General features: G+C 38.8%; 1 protein-coding gene across 1 annotated transcript in view; it reads right to left on the minus strand.

Moving 5' to 3' along the window:
- The window catches only part of LOC128744463 (CD63 antigen-like), a 124,445-nt gene that overhangs the window by 27,889 nt on the left and 74,444 nt on the right, over positions 1-22,112 (minus strand). The window contains exon 2 of the mRNA XM_053841495.1: positions 8,409-8,563. Coding sequence (XP_053697470.1) covers positions 8,409-8,471 — 63 coding nt within the window. The 5' untranslated portion in view covers positions 8,472-8,563. The remainder of the gene's footprint in view (positions 1-8,408; positions 8,564-22,112) is intronic.

The raw sequence follows: 22,112 nt of genomic DNA on the forward strand, positions 1-22,112 counted from the left end.
AATATCAGACTGTGTAAGTGGCTAGGTACTCTGTTTTATTAAACACTTGAATGTTAAAGAAGGCAATAGTGGAGTGGCGCGCATGATCGTAACAGCACTCTTTCGAAAATTTCCCAGCAAGCAAAATTCCAATCTTCGAATTCAGCACAAGAAATGTGGACTAATTTTGTTTCTCAGACACATGAAATAATAATTTCCAGGAACCGAAGATATCCATTTATTTGGCAGAAATGTCTTTATCATTGCAAGCAAAACCTTAACACCATGCGTTTCCATTGCGTTTTCGAAACTTCTTTTCTTTAAAAAACTATATCCCAAAAACAAAATATTACAGGTTTCTTATTTTTTGATATGCTATCTAAAAAACTCTTAACTTTTCAAAAAAATATGAAAAGATAGAGTTTTTAAGTCCTTTCCATGGAAACACAAAAACGAATATTTTTGATATTTTTGCAACAATGCATAACTTTGAGCTTCACCTAAAAAATTTTCCTAGTAAGCGCATTAACATATTTTTCATCTGCCATGCCAAGGCTTAAAATCGGTCCAATGCACAGTGGTTTGATTGCTCGGAATCGTGAACTTTTTTAATAACTCTTTTCATAGTGTTTTTTCAATATGGCGTCTTCGGAAGAATTTCTGTATATCAATAGACGCAACGACTGGTGGTTAGTATTAGTTCGGAACTCAAACACAGGTGGCGCTGCAAAATTTAACAAATTTTTCACTATAGCTTCAAAACTCTGTGATTCAGGGAAAAATAATGTTGTACTTTCACTTTAATTATATTTCGGTTGCCAGTTTTGCAACTTTTTAATCTATAGCAGTACGAAATATGGCTAAATTTTACCTAAATCGTTCATTAACTCGCTCTGTATAGAATATACGTGTTTAGTTTCTTCTGCAAAAGTGTGTTTTAAGAGATGCAAATGTTTACAGAACATTATTTTTCCCTAAATCATATAGTTTTGAAGCTATAGAGAAAAAACCGACTTTTGGGGGTCCCTCGAGAAAAACGCTCAAAAACTGTGATACTTAGAGGAAAACTGTTTTCAGCAAAAAGCTTCATAATAAGATTATCTACAACTTTATCGAACATACTATAGCTCTATATCTTCAAATAAGAAAGTTAAATTTTGCAGCGCCACCTGTGTTTGAGTTCCGAACTAATACTAACCACCAGTCGTTCCGTCTATTGATATGCAGAAATTCTCCCGAAGACGCCATATTGAAAAAAATACTATGAAAAGAGTTATTAACAAAGTTCACGATTCCGAGCAATCAAACAACTGTGCAGTGGTTCCTACGTAAAATCGCAAAAACGCAAAATTATGAAAGCTGATATCACGTTTTTGGGACCACCCTAACTCAGGAAGGCCAAACTTCTTTTTCTGTCCTTTTCAATCTGTTACGGAAATTAGAACTAGCTTTTTCAATTCGCTCCGATGTTTCGACTATTCATCATAGTGTTTTTCAAAGGTAGCTACAATATTTTCATGTTAGTTTTAGTTACAAAGTTCTTTTGTTTAGATTCTATTTAACTGAGATTAACTAGCAACATTAATCTGTGGCAGACGAAGATATGCACAGAAAAACTAACGAAGACATCCTTGAAAAGACTAAAATCAACAGTCGAAACGTCGGAGCAAATTCCCTAATCTTTACATCCCCAATGTATCTAATGAATCTAATAAATCTAATGATTTATATTAGAGTACTTGCAATCACAGTTTTTGTTCAATTTTTATGCGACTAGTCTTAAAGAAAACCACATTAGATTAGTCTTAAATGGAAAAATATTTTTCCCCCGAGTTTTTCCGGCTCCCAGTGGGATTATTATTGCACATCAAAGGTGGCAGCTGGTCTATTTTTTTCTAGAAACATGGCAAATGTGGTGTCAAATCGCAAGATTTTTCAAAACAAATTTATAGATGAACATTTGGATGTATTTCGAGCCAATGTGAACATTCCGGAATTCAGCTGTTGGATCTGTGGGTAGCCAAACCTGGTCGTTTCCCGAAAAATATGTAATGCCTAGATTTCCTTAAAATACATCCAAATGTGTATAAATAAACTCGTCCTGATAAAAATTCTGTGATTTGGTAGGAACAAGGCAAGAATATTTGAAACGACCAGTTTTTTTTATTTTAACACTCGCCCTAGAGTGAAAAAATAATCCCTATTTTTCCTATATATTTTTTCATTAAACGTTAATCTAATGTGGTTCTTTTAAGAGTAATTGCAAAAATCGAACAAAAATCAATGAAAATGGAGCTAAAAGTGAATTTGCAGGTACCCCGATTTTTTATGTCGACGACGTAAAAGTTAATTGGCCATGGTTGAATTCTATGGTATTGACCGGATGCCAATCTTTGGAAACCACAGTGACGCCATTGTCACTGTACCACTGTTTAGTCGAATTTTAATAGTGACATACTAACAGCTTGCTTACCAAACACCTCTTTGCGAGACCTTTTTTTGTTTTGTTTTGTAGTGTTCCGGCCACTCTGCTAATAGCTCCCATGACTATTTGTCTCCATATATTGCTACACGGTGAACGCCCATGGCAACTTTCAAATTGTGCCTCTTCTGACACACTCTAGCGTTACGGACACCTTCCTCAGTACGCAAATTTTACTCCTAATCCCTGGCATGCAAGGTGGAAAACAAGATTCTCTCTAGTAATTTGACTTGCAAGATATTTGTCAAACATTTGGTAAAACAGGACCGCAACTTACACACTAAAAATTGTTGCTAAATGTGTCCTGATATGCTGGAATGTCTTTTATGCTTTCTGGACATACGGTAGTCTAGCCATAGGGTACAACAGCCATTTTCTTCGGGTCTTCTAATGGCAACTTCAGGGTCCGTTTGAAAATATCCACCACTTTCCGAGGAAGTTTTTAGGATCTTAGCTGAATTTGCTCTTCTACCAAATTCGAGTTTCGATGGTCCGGCGCTCTCCAAAACAGTTTAGATCGTCACATTTATAAAGGTTTTATTGCGATATTATTCGTTATCTCTGGTTTTATTATGGTATTATGGTATTATTAGTTCGAATCTCGGCTGAGTGGTGTTGCTATAGAGTCAGTAGGATTGTTGCACTAGCCCCGTAATTTTCCTGTACTCTAATAACCGGCTACGAAGGTCGAAATGAAGAGTTAAGTCCAGGGCCTTAAATTATTACCGAATTTCAAACAAAACAGAAAATCATTTTTCTCAGCATATAATTTTTATAGCACGTGTGTGAAAAAGCAATACTTTGAAAGTACGAATATTCTAAGGGAAAACCAAGGGTGGTGCAACATAGTTACTTATATCAAAATAATATAGTTTTTGGAAGAAGAACATACGGTCGGTGCTAAGTCAGACCGGACCAAGTTGCAAAATTTAATAAAATGAGTTAATGACTGCAAACGTTCCAGAATTTGGAAGAATATTGGAGTTCAAAACTGGAAATATTTTTTTGCGTGGCCATATTTTAGAAAGAACCTAGAATGGTTTTACTAGAAATTAAGATTGACTAATTGTGTATATTTATTTTATTAAAACAACTAGTTTTTCTAAATATCCCAATTTCGATGGCACGTTGATTTTTCCACCTATCATACTGATATGCACCATAAAATTTAATACGCGTATACAACTACGGAAACTATTGAAAACTTATTAATAAATCTATCGGATGTTTTATTATGGTCGCAATAAGCCAATTCGATCTGGACGATCTGACAGTAAAACTTTAACTATTCGTTTCACTTTTATGCGTTGTATAACTTTGTCGAACAAAGTGAAAAGCTTCATTAAATTATGGTGGTCAATTATAGCTGTCAAGCAGCAAAAAGCATAATCGGTTTTATTGCTGCTTTTAGCGCAGTAAGGTTGTTGTTGTTAATAATTTATTAGCACTTTATACACGCAAGGCGTTCATTCGAGTACTGAGCGTAGTAAGGTTTCTTGAGCTTATGGTCTGATTCTTAAGGAGATTATCAAAATCTTCTGAAGAGTGGGCCACTTGGTCGGAAGGCAATTTATAGCAGGTATCAGAAGGTTCTAGTGGAGCTCATAGTTTTATTAGATGTTTTATGAAAATGGTGAAATTAGACAAGTTCCGGGAGTAAAACTTGCATACGCATCATTTAATATTTTTTTTGAAACGGTGGTACAAGTACCAGCGAGCCACATGCCCTGGCGGGTGTTGTGGGTACGAATTCGGTTATAATCTCAGGTTATAGCTTGGTTCGACCCATGCACCTTCCAGCATTGGACAAAAGGTAGGAGTTACAACGACAACTTACGTAGCTACCAATAAATTTGGTCAATGACCAACTAGTTAAAACCACATTAAATAACAACAAAAAAAAAGCTACCAATAACCCTTCCCCCTCACCTTCCCGCTCTTTCCCCTCCACTCAAAAAAAATTTTCATTACTTTCCCCTACCGTCCCTCCATCAATTATAGAACTACCGTTTCAAAAAAATATTAATATAAATGCCTGACCGCATTTCAAGGTTTAAGACTAAAAACACGAGTTTGGTCTATGCATCATTTGTTTGTGGAATTTAAAGCGAAGTACGATTCGGTCAAACGAAATGAGTTATGGCATTCATGCGTCAGAACAGCGGGTCTCAGCCGGTTTCGGGACGTTGGAAAGACTGGAGCAAGGGGATGCACTCTCCAACCTGCTATTCAACATTGCACAGGAAGTTGCAATACGAAGAGCAAATATGTAAAGGAACGGGACTATCATCACGAACTCTCACATGCTCTTTGGTTTTGCGGATGACGTCGATATCTTCCGAATAAACCGTAGAGCAGTTGAAAAAGCCTTTAGGCCATTTAAATGGGAAGCAGCGAAATTGGGACTCACCATTAACACGGCCAAAACGAAGTACATGGTTGCTGGCAGGGAACGTGGGAGTCCAAACGGTGTTCGTGCCAAGGTGGAGTTGGATGGGGAGCGATTTCAAGTAGTTGAGGAATTCATGTGAAACGACGAATTGCAGCCGCGAATCGAGCTTTCTACGGATTACGTAGCCAGCTGAAGTCCCGTAGTTTGCAAATTTGCACAAAACTGGCGCTCTACAGAATACTAATCCTCCCAGTGGCCCTGTACGGACATGATTCATGGACGCTAAAGGAAACTAACCGAGCTAACGAGTGTTTGGGGTTTTGAGCGTAAAGTTTTGCGATCAATACTTGGTAGCAAAATGGAAAACGGAATATGGCGCAGACGTATGAACCACGAGATGTATCAAGTTTACAAATATGCTGATAAAGTGAAGGTAGTACAATTTAGCAGGCTGCGGTCGGCTGAGCACGCGGTCAGAATGCCCGACGAAAGAGTAGCCTATTAGTAAACTATTTTCAGTAGAGAACCAGGAAGACGCCCTAGACTTCGGGACAGACCCCGCATCCGATGGAAATGCGCTGTCGAGGACGACGCACGATCAACTGGTGTTCGAGCGGATTGGAGAACGGCAGCCCAGGACCGACAGTACTAGAGAACCATAATTCGTTCGGCGCAGGGTCGATGACGGACTGTCGCCACTACCACTAGAGACACGCAATGAAATTTAAACTGCTGTTTGTGTTTACATGTATTTTTCCACGATTTTAAACTCATATTGTGATTTTTTTCTTTGGTTATAAAAACGTTTTACGGAAATTTTAGTTTTAATTTGAGATCACTGTCCTTTTGTGCCTTCTCTGGTCTCTAGAAGCGATTTGAAGCATTTTTAAGCCTACTTTTGAATTGTTGTTTTACCTTTTCTGGCCTGTAAATAGCTTTTCAACGATTTCCAGCTTAATTAGAGATCATATTCTTTTTCAGATAGAAGTGCTTTATGATGATTTGAAACTCAATTCAATTCAAATTTTTATTGTGGCCTTTCCTTACCTGATAGGAACATTTTTCAGTGATTTCAAGCTTAATTTGACACTAGTTTATAATTTGCTTTTTTTGGGGCCTTTAAAGGGGTCGGAAAATTTATATTTAATTCGAGATCATTTTCGTTTTAGCATTCATTTTATGGTAAGTATTTACCCAGTAAACCATTTGGTTTGTATATCTCGATTGCAACTGAGGTATATGAAATCATATCTGAACGAAAAAGTTATATTTCACGCCATATAAGAACATATATGTACCAAAGTGGAGGCGATATACGTGCGAAAATTTTGACAACTATTTGTAATTCTATTTTGCGGTGTTTTTATAACACGCAACTAAATATTCCTGAATATATGATATAGATATAATCAAATATTGCAATTGTCTATCCTGCTTTATAACTCACAGTCATGAATTGTATATGAAGACACGCACAACTGCAAAACAACTTATTGTTCACTTCGATTTGACATACTCTAATCATTATACAATTCCAATGTGAAATTGACATAAAAACGATTTAATGTGAACTTTCTATTACGATTTTGGGTTATCTGGGTAGAAGGGTATTTTGGTAATCTTTTTTGTTGGGTCTTCATGAACGATTTGGGGCGACTTTACGTAGTTTGAGTTTCCTTTTTAGGCCTTTCCTGAAATGTTTTTAGTGATGTAAAGCCCAATTAGAATTCCAGTTTTATTATAAATGGAGACCAAGCGGAGAAAGAAGCACTTTTATTTTAATTTAATGCCCATTTTCGAAGTACGGTTCACCCTGGACATATAGCGAACTTGTTTAAAATTCACTGAATCCGAAACTGCTTTAAAATGGACGATGACTGTTCGCAGTCCTCTAACATTTTGAAAATAAACACTCAATTTTTTCATAAATTTTCACTCCACTCCACTCACACTACTAACATCTTGGTATTACATCCACTTTCGTTTCGTAGTTCAGTTGTTATTTCTTGTTAGACAGCCTCAGCATCCTGTTTCCGGTAGTGTACAGAATTATTGTGGAGCCACTGTTACGATTCTATTCATGATGAATGGTTTTGCACGTAAAAATCTCAGCGCTGACTAAAGTCGGACAGAAACAAACTATTACCACAAATATACGTGCCTGTGCATGCATGATGGCAAAGCTGCACTCTTCATCATAAACCTCAGCAGAATCGAGATGACTGCGACTGAGCGCACAGAGCATCACAGACAGTGGACAGGACGAAAAAGAAATAAACGGACATGTTTTCTGCAGTGTATAATTTCATTTTATGAAATGTCACCGCGACTGTATCCACTTCAAAAATAGTGGTATGGAATTTTTTTCCCTTTCCAAAAAAAAAATATTTCAGCACTTTAAAATGAATCATATCACACATCATGAATATGCGGGTTTCGGTACTATCATCCGAACATGTTATGACTCACCGTTGGTGCTACTGGTAAGTGGTACTCGAACAAATGTTTCTATTCAAATGAATGTGTCTTTTCAAATAAATACTTTCGAAATTCTGAAAAACTTTTCCGAACGTTCTGAAAAACTGTTAGCAAAGATACGAGCCACCGTGGCGTGGCTGCCATGAACAAAAGAAAGAAAATCAGGAAATGAATGAAAATCGAAAAAACCTCAAACCAACATCGAAGAAACGAGATGGCACTCGCTCTGCTTGATAAAGAGCATAAGAAGAGTCGATTTGAATGACATTTAGCTAAGCTGATCAGGCTTTTGTGTGTTGAATTTCCTGCCAATGGATGTTTCGGTGGGTGTAATTTGAGGGGAAATTCCCAGAAGGCAACCACATTAAGTAAGCCGGTCGATGAACGCTGCTGCTTCTTGGTAGGTTAGTAATCACGTTGTTCTGTGGGAAGTATTAAATTTGGACAATGGAATGTGAAGATTGTTACGATGTAGTCATTTCACAAAGTTTTCTCCGCATCTTGAAACCATCAAGGAATTGATTTGGATTTGATCAAGGAATTCATTTATTTGTAGGGCAATTTAGAAATCAACCACGAAATCTCAATAAATCATGTTATCAACCACCGGAAAGTACATAAGCAGAGAAACTTTTTCATCATCTTGAGCGCTTCCGGTAGCAATTACTCTTCCTGTCGTTCCACTATAGAGTACATCCTTCCAACAAATTGAATTAATTTAGATTCCCAGTCGTTGTTTTTCCGCCGTTTCCAATCACTACCTGCCCAATCCTCGTCTGCAGGTTTGCATCGACGAACGCGGTTGTACATTTTGCTATCGCGACAGCAATAGAGCAACTTTCATATAAGTATGGCACAGAGAATTGAGATGCCTAACAAAGCATATGGATCCTGGCACATAACACGCAAACTGCATCGATGTCGGGGTTACTAGTAATAGGCGAAAGGATTTCCCAGGTTTGATAAACAGAGTGCTGGAATTATGAGGCTATACCACCGAACGAACGAACGAACGGTGTCGTTTCGCAGCAGTGGAATAGTGGGCGGCATACAACGCTGCAGGTTGTAGAAACTTACCGCAAACAGGAAATTGAAGAAAAACACCAGATATCGCACGCAGGCTACTCCCACCGACGGCATTTTGACGGGCGTGGGCTTTGGGGCGGTGGTGGGTGAGGATATAAAGTCAGTACTTTAATGCTTATGACCGATGGTGGCTGGAGCTGCTCAAGCTGTAACGAGACAAAGTAAAGAGAAAGAAAGTTTTATTGGACGATGAAAGTTGTTTTAATTCACTTACATAAATTGCCTACAAGGATATCATTTATAATTGAAACAATGGAATGCTGTGATGAAAATAACATTAGTAAATTAGTTGCTTTTCCATTGTTTTCCTCATTCACTGGGGAAATGTTTAAAAACATAATTTAAACACAATGTAGTTTAATAAGCTTTTCTGTTAATGAAAAAAAAACATGATAAATGATTTCTGGATACGGTCCAACGGAATTGGAACTTTCAGTACGAAGCTAAAATCATCCAAAGCACGTCCAGTTGTCGATCAGAACCATTGTGCTTCCAGTCATTTCGTGTCTGTCATTTTGCGCTGAATATTGAGTCGGTGTGGAACACAAAAAGCGGGAATGCTATCGAAATTTTCCCCGACCCGTCGCGACGGTCAAAGTTTTACAATGATGCATCATGTTTTTAGCTCGAACAAGCACTGTGATTTGAGCATCTAGCAGTTTCAAATTTTCGACTGTCACAGGGAGTTCTATCCTGGAACCGCGACGACTAACAACATTATGAAGTTGGTTGAATTACCACAACCTATTTCAATTAAATTAAAATGTTTAGAGAATCGAATATTAGAACAACCATATCAAGCGAATCCCCCTAAAAGTGCTTACTCGTTTAGCTGACTAACCCCACCAATGAACGATATCCATCAAATTGTTGTGAAAGATTCGGGGGTTGTACATTAGAGTACTGCAAAATCTTGGAAAAATAAACTGATTATAAACAAAACTCCTGAGTCAATAACTGGGTTAAGAACTTATTTGTGTCAGAACTAAGTTATTGCTTACAGTAAGCAAAGAAGCACTACACTGCCAAGCAGTACTAAACAAAGTCTGCGCAAAAATGCATATGACCAATTTGTTCTAACAATGAATACTATATGATCACCCTTCACTCCTTCCAGCCATTACTTTTATAAGGTTTCGTCGACGGCGGCGGCGGCGTGAAAAAATGCTTGTTGAGAAATTATGCTCAGGATCAGCCGAGCGTTTAACGATAATTATACTGGCAAAAGTTACGACTCTTGTAGGACGGTACCCAGTCCTTACGATACGGCGCTGGCTCGGCAATGTTTGTCACAGTTGCCCTCATCAGAAGAAAGAAAATTACTCGCTCGCCGGGTGATTGAATCGTACTCATAAAGGTTAACGGCTTACAGTACTAAATACCTCTGTTGAATGGGAAAAGTTTCCGCCGGAACCGCTGACAAAGGAAAACATAAAATGGGACCGGACCTCGGACCGGGGCCCGAACCGAACCGGGGGTGTTGCTGGCGGCTCAATTCAATATCGGCCGTTTATGTGGTGCGTCTAGCTTTTCTATGGCTGCCACGGGAGCTGGCGGAAGATTTATGGGAAATTGTAATCGTCGTATTGCAGTGCACATTGCAAACTTCACGAGGGTAGAAGAATCACGTTCTAGGCCGGAAACGAACTCGAATGCCTAGAATTACATTAAATCATTGTATGTAGGCACAGTTGATCCGCTCGTGACCCGAGGAAATTGAATGCGGTGTTTGAATGTAAAATATAACCGGAAATCGGAAAAATGTGTGGAGCAAAAAGTAACCGGGAAAAGCGAATGTCGAACCTATGTTTTCGTATCTGGTACCGCTGTTGTAACTGGGTAAACTCCAAAAATAAAATCCGAATTCAAATGGTAATGATAATATCAGAACGACAGCCCACAGTTACACCTCGTGCTAGATTAAGAGCTGTACAATGAATCAACTGAAAATCAAAAAAAAGCATGAGCTTTTCATTTGGCAATATGTTCAGTTTGCTCGAAAGCTTTATGGACAATAAGCAGGTAACAGAATAATAAATATTATTGATAAGAGAGAATTAATTAATAAGAGAGAATTAATCTTAGCAGATGATTCAACATCGTGACTACTACGTGGGCATGCCGTCAGTGTGAAAAAAGCAAAGTCTTGGGCTTAAATTTCTTTGTAAGCTTGACCTTTCTTCATCGGCAGACTTCAAACCCGACTATTAGAGTACAGGACAGTTACAGGGGTATTGCATCAATCCTACTGACTCTATCTAGCAGTACCGTCTAGCCGCGATTCGGACATACGACGACTAGCTTGTTAGACCAGCATCCTACCTCGAAACCAACTAAGCGGTCTAGATTACAGGACAATTATGCGACTACCCATAAAACAAATAAGAATTAACAAAAGCAGCAAACTTGGGTGCAGCAGCAGCATAGGTGTTATAAATTAACATATTGATTGTACCAATTGTTTACGCCGCTGCAAGCATAAAATGATTTTTGTTCGAATATATATGCGTCACACTGTAAAACTTGCGCGTCTCATTATAGCTCAATATAGTTTGGTGGAAAGAATGGTAGGCTGGATGAAACTGCGAAACTTCGATATGAGGCCAAAAATATATTGCGTAGTTCAATTGCTGAGTGGGACTCTAACTCACACTCTCTCGGTTTGCGCCCAAGTGTTTTGACATTTAAACTATGAGCACACGACACCCTATATTAGATAGTCTCACGTCTAGTTTCGATCGAGGCGGCGGCTGTGTCGCGAGGTATCTACCGTCAATAGTTTAAAGCGCGCTTGTACAGCTACTAGACCCGAGCCGATGTCCGCACGCAGTAGAGAGCGTATGATGGTGATATTCGAGAAAAACCGGCCGTCGATGAGAATATGGTCGATTTGGTACAGTTCGTTGGTCAGGTGATCTCTAGGTGGATTTGCTGATGTCTGCGGTTTCTGATCATCAGACGAGAACAAAGTGCTTCTTATCACCAGGCCTCGGAAAGCTGCAAAGTTGATACATCGCTAGCCGTTATTGTTCGGGTCGGTACACGCTTCCTTCCCGTTGTCAGATGTACCTTTGTGTAGACACTGCTTGTTCGTGATGGTGTCCTTTGAAGAAACGGCCTTTTACCGTCAACATACACATCTTTTCATTGACTGTCTTCCAATTCATCATCCTGCATTCTGCCCAACAATACAAAACCCATTCCCAACCCGTTAGTTGACCCACCGTTCTGGTAAAATTGGGTCTTGCTGCCAAGGATCCTCTACACCTTTTCGCCTGGGCGACAGATCTTCGGCGGTCAATGGTGCAAATCGATCGAGAAGCCAACGATGCCTGCTCTCACACGAGCGAGTAAGAGAAGCATAGCATCCAACGCTTACGCCACAGATGAAAGCGTACAACAAATAAACGCCGGTGCTGCGTGCAGACATTCTGTTATCTACACACTCGCGCATGCACAGCCACGTAGCGTCTTTCTACATAGCCCACTCACGAGGCAAACAACTCGTGGGCAGCCTTCTGCCCGTAAGGGATAGCGGCACACTGGGATACAGATTTTGTATTACTTTGTTCGTTTCTTCTTCATTTTACGTCATTAATTCTACACACGGGTGAGAGTGCGAGCCCTCGCGGGCGATAGGAACCGGCTACTCAGCCGACAATGATGAGCGAGAGCGGCTGCTGTGGTTGCTAGCTGAATACACACTCGCAAAAGCTCGTCCCAGTGCATGAATAAATAAGAGCGAGAGTCCGAAAGTGATGTTTAAGTTGGCGTGTTCGTTTGAACGCTACCAAGTTTTATGACAGGGCTGCCATCTGTGCTGTAGTGCCGAGACAACACATTCCTTAATCCAGCCGTCCGGTCCGGATCGAACACTATCGTGAACCACACCTCCTCCGTGCAATTTGTTGAGGAATTGTCAAACCATCAAGAACCTGACATGTACCTGACATGGGAACAGACGGTCAATGCTGACAAGGCTCGTTGGCGTTGCCTCGTTGTTACACTCAGCATTCGCATGAGTGTCTCCTCCCTTGTCGGTATACGACCATAGTTTCCATCGAAGTTGGATCTACGCTGAAGTTCCGGCTGGTACCATGTAACTAACGACTAGCTCGGTCGGACTCTTGGTTACAGGGTCGGCTACCCACCAATGTACTGGAGGAGACTCACTTCCCAGAAACTTACCTCGGACTATCAAGCAGACAAAACACCAAATACACATGCAAGACAGACATAGGGCTCAGTAACGAAAAAGTTATACAAAGCAAATCATTTTAATACTTATATTTATATGCGAACATGCTTCATTTGAACGGTGCGGCCGACTGGAACTGTTGGAGCCCTGATGACAGGAACATGCAGACGTAGAGGGGGAGAGAGTGTGACGTACCTTGGCTGGAACGATGTGAATCGAGCTTTCCTGGATCTTGACGGTCGCTCTATTCACGGCGCTCGTGGACAAAGGAGAGACTCATTGGTTCTGGCGTCGAAGAGCGGGGGCCAGGCTCAACCAGACCTCCTCGGGCCTTCCCCTCCGAAACGTTCGTCCCTCTCAATGAACACGTGTGACTCGACGATGGCGTTACTCGTCGGCCACCAGCACCTCTGCTGCCACCGGTGACACGTGAAATCGCTTCTTACTCTGCCGGAACGGGATCCGGGATCCGAGATGGTTGTAGATATAAGACCCGCCGATTTGGGCCACGCTGCTGAGAACGCTGTGGGGTACTTTAGTAACCCGTAATTGGGATTCGGGCTCCTAGCCGACGATGATCTTCTCTCCGAAGGGCGTTAACGTGACAGGGTACTAGCTTTACCAGAGGTCAGATTACGGAGCAGCTTCGGTCGAATCCAATCAGGTCACAAAATGGCGAAGATTTCCCACGATTTCACTGTACAGAATATCACAGGGAAATGCTTGACGGTCACAGAATTTCCTCGTTAACCCTTTTCACGGTGCGCCGTAGTCAAATGTGGTTTTTATTCTTGAGCACTCGCGCACTCCACTAAAATCGGCAACTCATTCAAGTGGATTCGTGGTTTTACGCCACCGACCAACGTTTTCCGATCCGGGTTGGACAACAAGCAACAACGATCCTGCTCGAACGAATGATCCTTCGCTGTTCGCTCCTCTGTCACCACTCTTAATCCCCCTGTCACACTCTCCTTCTCTGTCGAACACCGGACGCAGTGGTGTTGCGTCGATTTCGCCTATACCTGAAACTCGCCGAAGAGATGTTAGTCGTTTTCAGAGTTGAATATTTTAATGCGGTTCTATGCCGTCTTTTTCTGGTCTGTACAATTTTCTTTATTATTGTCGACTTCATGCGTAGTCTTCCAAGCTTATTTTGGGCTGGGTGACTATTTAGCAGGGTGGTGAGTTTAGGATCAGTACTTAACTTAACTTAAAATTATTACAAATAGAATGAGCCACCAAAATTTGAACAAAAACGAAATCAAAATTAAGGGAACACAGAATAATGGAATTTAAATTATCATAGAAAAACTAAATGCATGCCTTGAATGTACATTCAATGCCTTGTTGCCGATATCGACGGTAACAACCACAAGAAGGTAGGGATAGCAGTTGCTGAATAAAAGACTAAGGATCACTATGGGGTCTATTTAATACTTGCAAATACGCGATGCACCGATATTACGTATGATCCAGCTGTTTACCAATTTCTATATAGCTCTCCCAAGCAACAATGTGAGTTTTATTGTACACTTATGGTGGTCTTCAAGACAATTTTTGGTCTTAAATACCATTATAAGAGTGTAATAAAACCCAAATTGTTACTTGGGCTGCTAAATCTGCCATAGCAGTAAAGAATCATCGATTTTGGTTCGAAGTCCACGCACGTTCTGGCAATAGAACAACAGCAACTTAAAGAGGTTTGTGGTGGACCAGGTACGGAACTGGAGGAACGTGTCAACGGAAGAATACGCAAGACTGGAACGACTGTTATTCGCTTGCAGAGTCGGCACGACTGCGGTGTGGAGTTCGAGGCTCTCATGATTTCGAAGTCATTACATCCTGAAGCACTTTGGGCAAAAACGAGCTCGTAATCGCAATTAATTCAAGCCGCTAGTTTGGAATCTTACAAGATAGCTATTCCTACGTAAAAAATACAAGCAATCGGTGATAGTCCCATCTTGTGAAGATCTAGGAAAGATTTGGTCCTATTGTCCTCAAAAATCAAGAAAAAAGCTTGATAAACAGCATAAAAACTTTTTTGCTACCCGTAAAATAAATTCAAATAGCTTCCAAATGTTATCAAAACATCAGAAGAATCTAATTCCATCCATTCCATACTGTGCGAAATGCAAAAATAATCCATTTTGGCCAAATCACCCCTAAATATATAGTAAAACTTAATTAAAGCGATTAAAACTAACTCAACTGAAAAACAGTCTTCAGAAAAAAATGTGTATTTTAACATACACTCAAGTTTTTTTACACGGTTTTTTCCATTACTTAAGAACAGTGCAACTTAGGGACCATTTACAAAATACGTGACGAATGTCAGGCCTCTCGCAAATATATTGAGAAATAAATGAATGGTCCCTAAATTGCCCCGTTCTTAACATTCGAAAAAAACAAACCGTGTAAATAAAGTACTTGAGTGTACTGAATAAATTTGGAGAACAGCTGAAAGCAATAAGAAGAAGTAAAGTTATTGTGTATAAATGATTTTTAAGTGTAATTTTCAAACAATTATTACATATCGCAACTAGTAAAAGATATTTAATTACTATATTCAGCAAAGTTGCCCATTTTAATGTGTTCTATAGAACAAGGTTAGTGAAAAAAATTTTTTGGACGTATTGAAAAAAAGAGAAGTTTGTATCACCCTGATAGGTGAATTTATTATCACTCTATAAAAATTTATTTGTTTCTGAAAGGTAGGAGACACACTTTCATGGTTGCGCACGCCAGTGGTTATATGCAAAATTTTATGAAATTCTGAGACCCTTTGGAATCGAATAGAAAAAATCCTACCGTGTAAAACTTTATAGAAAAGTTTCTTTCTTTAAATATTTTTCCGGAAATAGGTATTTTGGAAATTTACTTATTTTACAAAACTTGGTACATGAGATATGAATTTTTGCATCAAGTTTTCGGTCATAAATTAGGAAAAAGGTATTTTTTCTGAAATTGTTATCACTAAAGAACTAGCAGTGGACGAAGAAATTTTTTTTTATGTTTTGAAATGTTTTCATAAGATGCATAGTTTTTCCGCTGACCCACCGTGAAAATATTTTTCCGATTAAATTTTATATGATTAGTAAGTAAATTTGTTTGCATTTTTATCAAAAAACAAAGTAATAGCTTGCATGATTGTATACCAGCTTTCATTTACAATAAAAATGTACTAACAGCTTTAATCGATATGTGACTAAAACCGAACCCCTGACAGGATTTAGCAATACATGATGGTTTCTGTATATTGAACTTTCAAAAAAATATTTAAGTTTTTCTAATGGTAACAAGGTTTTCATAGACCTTGGTTTGCGCAATTTCCATGGAATCCCAAACAGTTAAACAAGCAAAAAAATCATTCTTTTCGAAAGCAATGCAGCAATTTTACATTTTAACCCGAAAATGCCTCTTGAAATCATGAGTCCACAGTAAGATCTAAAGCTGCTCGGCACGAAAACACTCGAATATTTCACAGTAAAGCAATTCGGATAAACACGGCCTTCAAATGTCAAATACACATGCTGTTGCGAAACGCAGCAAGCAAAGAAATGGAGAAGAGCTGTTCGCTATTTTCCTTCCCAAATGTGCGACTCTCACAAGTGGCATCCACTCCGGTCCGTCCGGCCAACATTCACGCACGGCACGGCACGGCACAGGCGTGAATACATATGTATAAATCATTTATGATTTCTGGTGTAGATGACACTTCCAGACCCTACATATATTGAAACCAGATGAATTCAATTTTCCCACCCGAAAGAGCCTGTCCACATTGTCGTGATGTCAATGCGTTGTTGCTTCGTCGATTGTTAATTCTACGATGAAGCTGTTGTTTACATCCAGCGCGGGAACAAGCCAAATTTTGACCTTGTAAGCTGTGGTAGACACTGAAATTGAATTTGAATGTTATATTTCTATGATCTTCTTCCTTGATTGATAGAAATAATGCAATAAACCCAGAATGGTTGAAGATAAAATTGCGAAAATTTAATCCATTTCCTTCGTAGAGAAGTTAACCGAAACGACATTTTAACTTCCCGCAGGAATCTTAAGAGCAGCAGAGATGTCGAAAGTGGTTGCCGAATTTACATCATGTCTTCAAAAGCAGACCAATTCAGAACATTATGTACAATGCTCGACTGGAACATACATACGAATGTCAGCGCTAAAAGGGGGCGAAAGAGCATGAACGTTCGAGCGTAACATATAATCACAGTCACAATGTAGCTGATGCTATCAGAAAGTAATGCAAGTTATATGCTTGTTAAGCACGGATTCCCATCACGAGATCGTCTACATCGCATATAGGATACGGCTTTACCCCTACAATGGCGACGGGGATAGACACCCTGTTGCTACGTTGTTTGCTGGCACACAGGAAACTATATGGAGACTTGGATATACTTTTCCTGTAATATTTTTCTAAAAAGAAATAACTTATCTACAGTATTAGTTTTACAACGCCTTCAAAGATTAAGGGTATGTTAATTCCTCAACTATTTTCGAAATAAAGTAAGGTTATCGTTGTACTTCATCGGCAACAAAGTGCAAATCAAGGCTAAAAACAATAGCTTTGCATTGATCTCTAAAACCATAGGTTAGTTACATAACATTTCGCAATGTTGACGGCATGCCGGCTCATAAAGCACGATTGTCAATATATCCTGTTTGAAACAGTTCTAGAAATATTTTAAAATCATCGAAAAGATAAGCTTTCTTTAATTTTGGTATTAATGTTGAATGAATTAATGAAAATGTTACTTTGAATAAACACGGCAAATATTACTGAACCTAGATTACTCCCCTGTGGTACGACATTTGACACACCCAGTTCAACCCGTTTCTTTATCACGGTTGGGTTCTCTACTGATGAGTTTAAATGACCAAATAAATAAATGAGTGTCTGGTATTAACGAATCTTCTGCTCTGATTTACGAAGATGTTCTATTCGAGAAGTAAATGGTTGTTACAGTGTTACAAATTTAAAGCATTATCACGGCTAGCTACAAAAACGGTAATGCTCACACTTTAAGACACTAGAATTCGTAAGCAATCAAAAAATATAATTACAATTTACACAGCTAACAAATTAAAAGATTCATCCAACATAATAACCAGATTTACGGGATTAAACCGATTTGAAGATTATGATTTATGAAGACCGTTTTCTCAGACACGAGCGGAGAGCTTCCTTTAATTCCGCATTTGCCTTAAATTTTAAAACCATCAAAAGTCGCCCCTAGGCAGCAGAGCAATTTTACCATCAACACCACTCCCCCACAACAGCAATCCTTCGTAGCACGTCCCGATTTGCTTGCTGTTTGAGCTCGTGACACAAATCTCCCAACTGCCTGGCGGCGGGCCTAGCAAAAAAATATTGTCAAGAAAAATAAAACTTTATAGGGTCATCAAACGAATCTTAATCAGTGCAGTGTAGAGCAGTTCGCAATTTTTCACCCTCGGGCCGCCCCCCTATCCCTTCACAGACAGGCCGACACTGTCGACGACTGTCGAGACGAAAGTTCCAATACATTATTTATTTGGCATTCTTTCGTGTTGTTGCTCCGTTTTCAAAATGAGTTCCGTTCAACAGAGCTCCAGCACCACCACCAACTGGACTGGGGAATCAAGGAAAAACCGAATCTGTAACAACGCTTTAGGGAGTTTTGCGAATGTCTAACGATAGGGGATTAGTCCGAACAGAGAAAAAAGAAACATGCGTCGTTTGGAGCGTTTTTTCTCGCTGCGTGTTGTTGTAGGGGAAAATCGTTAAGCAGCACGGGCTGTAGAAAAACTGTGAAAAACTTACGCACAGTCAAAATAGATTCGATATATAGGACAGGAAATCAATCGATTTGGGTTATTTGCGTAGCTTAACCGGAAATTTATTTGGATCAAGGTAAAATTTCACTCACTTAAGTAATGTAAACCAAGGGGTTTGATATCAGTTCTAATATATTATGTTTACAAATACTTCACTTCAAAATAATAGCTGCATAAACGAAAGATGTGTTTATCAAGATCAAACATATTGAAAGCCACTTGAGCAATCAAGTGCTTGAACCGATGAGGTAATTGGAATGTACTTCTACCCGTAATACAAACCGGCATTTCTATTGCATGATTCATATATTCCCACAAAGCTTCACTGGATTAAAAGCACTTGCATACCTAGCATGGGGTATCACTGGGACACGTGTTCCACCCCAACACTGGCAGGCTGGAAAGGTTGAATCGTACAAAGATTTGCAGTCCATACGTTTTATTAAATTATACTTTACTGTTCGTAGGTAAAGTTTATCTAAACTAAAATAAATTCATGCTTGTTTTAAAACTTATCAACCGGGTAGAGGTTGATAATTTTTATTTACAGACCCTAAAAAGGAACAAAAATAAAAAAATGTAACGGAAATTATACAAAAATTGCACTGAAATGGTACCAAAAATATTTAGTCGATTTCTTTTAGCTAAAAAACAAAAAAAAAACTAAATATTTCAAATTATAAATGTGCCATATAACATACAAAGCATCGTAGGTTGGTAACAAACATGACTCAGAAACAGTACTAAACATGACTGAAAAATGACATCAATATTATACATACTAATAAATATAGTACAAAAAGGATACGAAAATGACACAAAAATAATTCAAATCATGATGCAAAAATGATGCAGAAACAACGTAAATCACAAAATTATATACAACTGGTGCAAAAATAATAAACAGAGATATAAGGATCATATCAGATATGAGTATTAAAATTACACAAAAATGATAGAAAATAATAGAAATAAGACAGAAAAATTTCAAGGTCGGTCCTGGTTTAGCAAGCCAGTCGTCGTAAGTTCGGATCTCGGCTAAACGTTGCTTATATAGAGAGCCAGTAGGATCGTTGCGCTAACCCAGTAATTATCATGTAATAACTGGCTGCAAAATCAGTCGATAAAGAAGGGTTAAGCCTTAATGCCGTTTATACCTAAGACTTTGCTTTGATGACACAAAAATGACAATTAGTATAAAAAGGTACAAAAATGATACAAAGATGACACAAAAATAATTTTATAGCCTGAACCACTGCGACTATTAGTTAGATATATTTTGGTACATAAAAATGATAGAAAAAAATATAAATATGACACAAAACCACCAAGCAACAGAAAAATACCCAAAAATGACAACGAAACAAACAAACAAGTATCATCCAAATAATAGTACAATAATTGCACAAAAATACTACAACGACGCACGAATAATACGAAAATGACAGAAAAATACACAAAAATGTCAAAAGAAATACAAATATTACATTAAAAAATAGCAAATTTTATAAATGTGATACAAAAAATACACAAGACACAAATTAGGTATGACACAAATTATTCAATAATAATGATGATACAAAATGACACACAATTAATACAAAAATATATAAAAATGACCCAAAATATAAAGATATGGTACATGATATATAATAAAAACACAGAAAAAAGTATAAATATGGCACAAATATATGACATAATGACATGTCAAAAGGTCTAATGTGCAAATGAGAGATTCTCTTTGTGTCTCCTCTCTTATGCTTATTACCACGGCATAAATGCATTTCAATTCAATTTCAATTCTTAAGGATTAGCTATCCAATGACGCCAGCCGCCGTTTCATGCAAAATAGTGCATTTATGGCGCCGTGATAAGCAAAAGAGTGGAGACGCAAAGAGAATCTCTAATTTGCTCACTGGAGGACCTTTTGATTTGTTGCTCGTAACATGATATAAAATGTTAAAAATGTAATTGAAAGATGATACAAAAATGACACAAAAGCGATATAAAAAATACAATTATACACTTAATCCGTTTTTTACGCAAAGGATGCGTTCCAAGTAAATTCCGAAATTCGGTTAAAAAACCACGTGAAATCCGCGAATCACGTAAAAAACCTCGTGAGTCCCAAAATTACGTGCAAAAATAAATACGCCGTAAAAACCGCGTAAATTCGCGTAAAAAACGCGTTCTGAGTTTCGCGTAAAAAGCGACTTTCGTGTAATCCAAAACTAACAACAAAATAACACAAGAATGATGAAAAAGGTCACAAAAATATCACATAACACAAATATGAAATTAAAATTATACAAAAATGACACAAAAATAATAATAAAAGGTGTAAATGTGACACAAACATGATAAAAAATGATATAAATGTCTTTCAAATAGTATGTATAAAGACCATTTGTTTGTTGATTTCAAAGCCGCATATGATACCATCGACCAGAAAAAGTTATGGAAAATCATGGACGAGATCAAAGATCATCAAATTTATTTCAACTACGATGCATGGTACACAGTGTTGTGTTCGGATTTCGGAAGGATTGTCAAGTTCATTCAACTCACACAGAGGCCTTCGTCAGGATGATGGTCTCTCATACCTGCTGCCAGTGAAACCGAGGCCGACTGACATCGCTTGGGCAGTAGTATAACGATCGACGGCGATGAGTTTGGTTTAGTAGTCGACGAATTTGTCTATCTTGGCTCACTGGTAACGGTGGATTATGATACCAGCCGTGAGATTCGGAGGTGTATCGTCAGCGGAAGTTGTGCTTACTACGGGCTTCACAAGCAATTGCGATCGAGCAGACTAAGTCTCCGTACAAAGTACACCTTGTACCAGACGTTTATTAGTCCGGTTGTCCTCAACAGGCATGAAACATGCACAATGCTTCAGGAGGACCTGCGAGTGCTTGGAGTTTTCCAACGACGAGTGCTAAGAACGATCTTCGGCGGCGTACAGCAGAACGGAGTATGGAGACGGATGAACCATGAACTCGCACAGTTTTATTGCGAACCCAAAGTATCCAAAAGGTGGCTAAAGGCGGACGGATACGACGGGCAGGGCATGTTGCAAGAATGTCGCACAACTACCCTGCAAAGATGGTGTCAAATCCGGTAGGGACAAGACGACCAGGAGCGCAGCGAGCAACATAGTTAGACCAGGTGAAGCGAGATCTGGCGGAGAGTACTCGGTGTACAAGGAATTGGAGACCGGTAGCCCACAACCGAATTAAATGGAGAAACCTTGTTCAACAGGCTTTGTCTTAGGACGGCAAACCATTTAAATAAGTAAGTAAGTATGTAAAAATCACCCAAAGGGATAAGAAAAAATTCAAGTATGACCCAAAACTGATACTAAAATAAAACAAAAACGAACATGAAAGCGGTGCGAGATTTTTGACAATAATATTTAATTCACTCACATATCTAGACAGAATTAACAGAAGGGCGAATGTCGTAGGTATGAACAAAACTGCTGAGAATTAGTTTTTGCTGGACCAGCATAGGTAAATCAACTCTCACCCGGTTTGTTTGCGCTTGTGACATTCGCCCTTTTATTGATTTTATCTTCATATGGGCAATTGCCTGACTTTAAAGGGATAATGGAGCTGCATAGTCACGAATTGAAGATAGAACCAACAAGACGGCGAATGTCGCAA

Source organism: Sabethes cyaneus, chromosome 3, assembly GCF_943734655.1.
Source record: "Sabethes cyaneus chromosome 3, idSabCyanKW18_F2, whole genome shotgun sequence".
NCBI classification, from domain to species: Eukaryota; Metazoa; Arthropoda; class Insecta; order Diptera; family Culicidae; genus Sabethes; species Sabethes cyaneus.